This window comes from Vulpes vulpes, chromosome 7 (genome assembly GCF_048418805.1).
Source record: "Vulpes vulpes isolate BD-2025 chromosome 7, VulVul3, whole genome shotgun sequence".
Classification (NCBI taxonomy): Eukaryota; Metazoa; Chordata; class Mammalia; order Carnivora; family Canidae; genus Vulpes; species Vulpes vulpes.
This window is the reverse complement of record NC_132786.1, coordinates 19,744,338-19,750,190: the sequence shown is the minus strand read 5'-3', so window position 1 is coordinate 19,750,190 and position 5,853 is coordinate 19,744,338. Positions and strand designations below refer to the sequence as shown.

General features: G+C 51.5%; 1 protein-coding gene across 1 annotated transcript; it reads left to right on the top strand.

Moving 5' to 3' along the window:
* Nucleotides 1-2,496: 2,496 nt before the first annotated feature.
* On the top strand, nucleotides 2,497-4,950 carry H2BK1 (H2B.K variant histone 1). The gene is made up of 2 exons (XM_025993777.2): nucleotides 2,497-2,737; nucleotides 4,684-4,950. The coding sequence occupies exons 1-2, from the start codon at nucleotides 2,606-2,608 to the stop codon at nucleotides 4,918-4,920; spliced, it is 369 nt and encodes a 122-aa protein (XP_025849562.1). The 5' UTR covers nucleotides 2,497-2,605; the 3' UTR covers nucleotides 4,921-4,950.
* The last annotated feature ends 903 nt before the right edge of the window (nucleotides 4,951-5,853 follow it).

The following is a 5,853-nucleotide window of genomic DNA, read 5'->3' as shown; positions in this document are numbered from 1 at the left end:
CCTTCCTTTTCTGGTCATTGGGCCCTTCACTCCCCTCCTCCCTGCTGTGCCAACACACTTCCCCTCAGCAAGAGCTTGGGTGGAAGTTAGTAGGATGGATGCAGACTGTAGACTAGTCTTGAGCTGGAATAGCTCTCCTTCCTTTTGATTTGATTTGGAATTGTGCCCTGTCTTAGGCTATTGCCTCACCACACAGATCGGAATCACCTGGGAGACTCATTAGATCACCAATCACTGGGTCTTGCCTTCAGGGTTTCTGGTTCAGTAGGTCGGGGGTGAGACCAGGAATCAAAAAATTTCTAACAAGTTTTCAGATGCTGCTGATGCTGCTTGTCTGGGAGCTGAGGTTTGAGAACCACTCTTGTGGGACATGTTTTCAGAGTGGTGTGAAGCTCCCCTGCTGCAACCTTCACCACAACACTTGGAGAGGGTAGTGCTTGTTAAGATCCAGATTCCCAGGCCAGGACCTATTGGTTCCACTTGGTGGGGTGGGAGAGACACAGAAATGGCCAGGAGTCTGCATTTTCACACTGAGGTTTGTGAACCACTGTTGTCGGGTGGGTACAGGGAGTTTTGTTGTCTGTCCACAGCCTTAATTTTTGTTAGCATAATCTAATTTACTTCCCAGCCAGGGCTCTGCATGGTCCATCTGAACTTGACTATAGCTTGCGACCTTTGTCCACCAGGCACACCAATGGCCATCCGTACTGACGTGGATTCATCACACCACCTCAGCAGCCGTCCCTGTGGGGAAACATACACAGCCATGATTTTTTAGTGCTCATTACAGTACATTTAAGACTGTGTAAAACAAAAAACAGTCCCAGATGGTGTCTAAACCCTCCAGGGGCTCACGATCTAAGGGGAAGCCAACAATGATGAGAGAACACGACGGGGCATAAATCAGATGCTTGATTGTGACTTGTTAGGATACACAGAAGGAGTCAAAGGGGGGGGGGAAGTTTTCAGAAAGGCCGGATAGGTGCTCTAACTTGAAAGATGAACAGGACCTCAGATGGCGCTGAAGTCCAGGAGCTTCCCTGGGCGGACGGAACAGTGAGAGGGAACATGAGGCGAGAAGCTACAGCTGAGGCCTAGGCAGCCAAGGCAGGAGTGAGGCTCCATCGGTCTCCTGCCCTGCCCTGCGACCCCAAGGGACCTGGCTTTGTTGCTCTATGCCTTATGTGCCTAAGTCTCTGCTCTGAGCATCCAGAGACTTAGGTTACAGGGAGAATGGCCTGGAGAATGAGCTGCAGGGGTGATGGGAACAGAGATGAGCGCTCCTGCTACTTTAGCCAAGGGAAATCCTGGCTGTGTCGGTACCAATTCCCTTTAAAATCCCTCAGGGTCTCCAGGGTAGATTACATGAGGTGTGAAGGCAGCTTGTTGCCCCCTTCCCGAAAAAAGCCAATTTCAAAAACTTTTAAGAATGCTTCAGGAACCACTATATATATGTTTCTACAAAGGCCTAAAATTAGCAGTGTTTTATTTTGGATTACGAATTCCCTCCTAGTCCTCCTAAACCTGAGCACATAAGACACAGCCAGATGTCAGGAAGTGGGTGAAAAGCTGAGGTTACTGAGGTGTTGGTTGCTCAGGCTTGCGGTTTCCTCCCCTCTCCTGCCCCCCGCTGGCAGGTGATGCTTATCTTCACTTCAGCCCACCTCTTCTTGATTGGGAAAACCCTCTTCTCCCACCGTGCCCCCCCCCCCCATACTTCTCATGTTGCTCTAGGTTTCCTTAATCACAGCACTTAAGAACCTGAAATACCATTCACACATAGGTGCAAAGTGAGAACTACTCTGTCAAACAGCTGCCTCTTCCTTCCAGCGAACTCGCACGGGGAGCCCACGTCACTGACTCTTCTGGAGAGCATCTAGTGTCTCTGCACAGGCTCCCCCAGGCTGCCCACACCCCTCCCAGCCCGTGGATTCCTGCCGCCTACGTCTGGTCTAGGCCCCTGGTCTGCTCCACTTCTGCCTTCCGTCCAAGCCTCGCTCTACTCCACTCTGCTTTTCACACGAATTCTCCCAGGTTAAACTGTACGCCTCCTACAAGACCGGTGTCAAGTCACTACTCCTTCCCTGAAGCCCTCTCTGGCTACTATAGCCCTCACCAGTGTTTCTTTTATGAACTCTCTGCCCCTATGCCCCCTCCGCTCTGCTCTTTCACATAAGCCAGTCTGGCCTCTTCAGCCATATTGTAGGGCTCTGTGGGTGGGGCGTAGGGTGCCTTGTGTTCCTCCTGACGCTCCCCTGCATTTCAAGTCATGCTGAGCACAGTGGGTGCAGAGTGACCTCGTGGTGTGGTTTGGTGGAATGTGAACTTTCCCGAGTGTGTAATACGCTGGGTGATGATCACATTGGGGAGAGGCCTGGGGAGGGCTTCTCATTCAGAGACAGGAAAGCACTCAGGGGAGAGGTGGAAGCCATTAATCTCTTGGAAGATGAACCCAGAGCATGTTCTGGATAGGGATGGGCCAAGCTCCTCCCTCCTCTCCCACCCCCTCTATCCCAGGTGCTGGCCCCCAGTCCCACCTGGTGGGCAGCTGACTCCATAAAAGTACCCCAGGGAGCAGGAGGTAGCTATTAGGAGGAGCAGGAGGATGGGCGCTGAGCATGGGCAGCAGCCGCAGTCCGGGGGCCGCAGGGGCCGTGGTTCTGGCGATAAGAAGTCCAAAAAGCGTAGCCGGCGCAAGGAAACCTACTCAATGTATATCTACAAGGTGCTAAAGCAGGTGAGAGTGGGGAGGTAACGTGTGTGCACATGTATGCGTGTGTGTGTGTGTGTCTGTAGTGTACTGGCCAAAGAGCCTTGAAAAGGCACTGGAAAGTCATACTCTATATGCTCCTGGCCTTGCGGTGAGTGGCCTCAGGCACACTGTGTCCCTCTTGAGGTGGTTGCACTTGATCTCAGAGGTCCCTACTAGCTCTCACAGATGTTGTGCACCTGTGAAGTGCAGGAGGCATTTAAAGCCCGCCACCACGGTCCAGAAGCTTACAGGGCTTTGAACAGACCAAATGATGATGTGGAACATTAGGTGGGCTGTAATTAAAAGGGAAGACCACAAGAAAGTGTGGGGCTGAAGGGTGATTGGATGCCCAACACATTATGGTACAAATGAGAGGTACTGGTTGCTAGTGGCCAGAGCAGGGAGCAATGCGCATGAGCTGAAGACCGGAAGGCCTTCCAGCCACACAGCTACTCAGTCACTGAGGGGCAAGGGGATTGGTCGACTCTACAGATGGACCTAGGATCCCTAGAGGCTCCATGCATTGCTGAGTCACATGACCTGGTAGCAGCAGAGAGCAGGGACCCCCCCTCCCTCAATCAAGTGGCCCCTCCCATACGTACCGCCTGCTTGTCCCACCTCTTGACCCACAGGTGCTGTGGGTGCTCTCTGCTCATGCGGCCTACCAGAGCACCCATGAGAAGTACCTACTCCCGGCACTTGCACACTGCCAAATATTTTCGGGCATCAGTGGGTACCCAACAACAGTGTGTCAAGGACACAAGGCACTCTGACCTCAAAGCCTCTGCCCCACTCAGCAGAACCAGGGCCAGGGGCCAGCAGAACAGCTATGTTGTGTGGCCTGAGTCTGCCCCCCTGGCCTGAGCTTTATCTTTTTGTTAGAGTAGATCCTTACACATGGAGCCTGTCTCCAGTCTGAATCCCATCACCAGTGCCAGTGACCTGACAACCTGGGTCTCTAGGAATGCTCTTGTGGGGTCAGGTTGGGGGCAGGACCAGCACTGTTGTAGACTGGCCCAAAGGGAGCAGCAGGGGACAGGCTCCACTGTCCAGAAGCATGTGGGGGGGTGGGAGGAGCACTGTCGAGCCTTGCAGCTTAGCCTAACCTTGAGGCTCAAAACTTGGGAGGGGAGTGTTGGCCCTGGGTCAGCCTGGCAACAGAATGCTGCTGAGCGAGTTCCCCATGGACTGTGAAACTTAACACCCCGGGACCCCAAGAGAAAAAGATGTGATGACAGCACAAGGGGTGTAGGCTCAGATCCCTTGCTGGCAGTGACAACCAGAGGCTGTGGGGAGAGCCCGAGTTCTCCTTCTGTCTCCACCACTGGCTTGATGTGTGTCATTGGCAGTTTCCTCTCCCACTTCACAGGGAAACACTTCATGGGGAAACACTTCACATCTGCCCACTGACATGTTAGGATTGTCACCAGGCCCAGGGGAAAGTGCCTTATTTGAATTCATTCAGTGGTTCACTGTATGGCCACAGATCCCAGGTGTTCTGACTCCCAGTCAGGTGCTGAGATTGTGTCATAGGAGTGTGTCCTCTGGACAATAATTTGGTAATAATCTGCCAGGTTAAGTGCATAAACCCTTGGACCCAGTGGCAGTCCCACCTCCAGGAACCTCACCCCTCGGAGTCCCTTTCTAGGAGTAATGCTATCCAAATACACTAGATGAGAAAAGCAAAATCAAAGATCGATGCTTACATGTGCTCATACAAGGAACTTAAAAGCATCACTGTTTACAGTTGGAAACAACTTCTAACCTGGATGTAGTAATAAAAAAACCCAATCCCTATTTCTGTGTCTTGGCCTCTAGAAAGAGGCTGCGGAGGCAGCCTTGCAGCCTCCTGCAGGCCAGAACTTAGAGCTGGGGCTTGCCGCACCGGACAGAGCCACCTCATTAACAGAGTGGTCCCGCTGCTTCTCCAGGTGCACCCGGACATCGGCATCTCTTCCAAGGCCATGAGCATCATGAACTCATTTGTGAACGATGTGTTTGAACGGCTGGCTGGCGAGGCTGCCCGGCTGGCCCAGTACTCGGGCCGGACCACACTGACATCCCGGGAGGTCCAGACAGCGGTGCGTCTGCTGCTGCCCGGAGAGCTGGCCAAGCATGCTGTATCTGAGGGCACCAAGGCCGTCACCAAGTACACCAGCTCCAAGTGACCCAGGGCCTTCCATTAATAAAGAGTGAGCTGCTCCCATGTGCTGTGGTGATTTGAAAAGGAGGGGTTATGGGGGGCAAGGGTATCGACACTTTTTAGGGCTACGGGGTAGAATCATACTTATTCATACTTTTTAAATACTGCCCTCTGAGTGTGCCCCACGAGCAACCTGTGACGGTGCTTTGTAAATGTGCAAAGTTCTGACTGGTAATGAGCTCTTGTAGGACTTGGGATCAGGATTCAAATCCCCGATCAGCTGTGTGTTAACTCTTTCAGGCCATAGTTTTGTGATGCCATTCCTGGCAAAATACCATTTTTGTCCTGTGTTGGGCACGGGGGCTACATGGATCTTACCCTACAAGATACAAAATGGAAGGCTTCTCAATAATCTGGGATCTATCGGATGTTTTTATTTTCCTCTAATGTTTTCTCCTTCCTAAGTTCAGAACAATTAGGAATATTTGAGACTCTTCTTTTTCCCAAACTTTTAAATTTTTTTTTAATTTTTAAAAAAGATTTTATTTACTTATTCATGAGAAACAGAGAGGCAGAGGGAGAAATGGGCTCCTCGCAGGGAGGCCAATGTGGGACTTGATCCCGGGACTCGGGGACCATGAGCTGAGCTGAAGGTAGACACTCAACTGCTGAGCCACCCAGGCATCCCTTCCCAAACTTTATGTTGAAAAAAATCTCAAACCCACAGGAAAAAATGCAAGAAAGTACAATGACCACTTGTATATCCTTCACCTAGATTCACCACTTAACATCTGATCACACTTGCTTTTTCTCTCTCATTCGGCCTCTGCTCTATCCTGTGGATGTATGACTCACAGAGTCTCTCCTAAGCTGTGAGGGGATGGGGTGAAGTGGTTGCATTCAGTGAACAAGCCCAAAGTCCTTTATCTTCCCTTTGCAACTGGACAGATGGAACTTG

Coding starts and splice junctions, on each gene's coding strand:
- H2BK1 (XM_025993777.2), top strand. CDS start 2,606: ATGGGCGCTGAGCATGGGCAGCAGCCGCAGTCCGGGGGCCGCAGGGGC. Junction 2,738..4,683: donor TCTACAAGGTGCTAAAGCAG/GTGAGAGTGGGG, acceptor CTGCTTCTCCAG/GTGCACCCGGACATCGGCAT.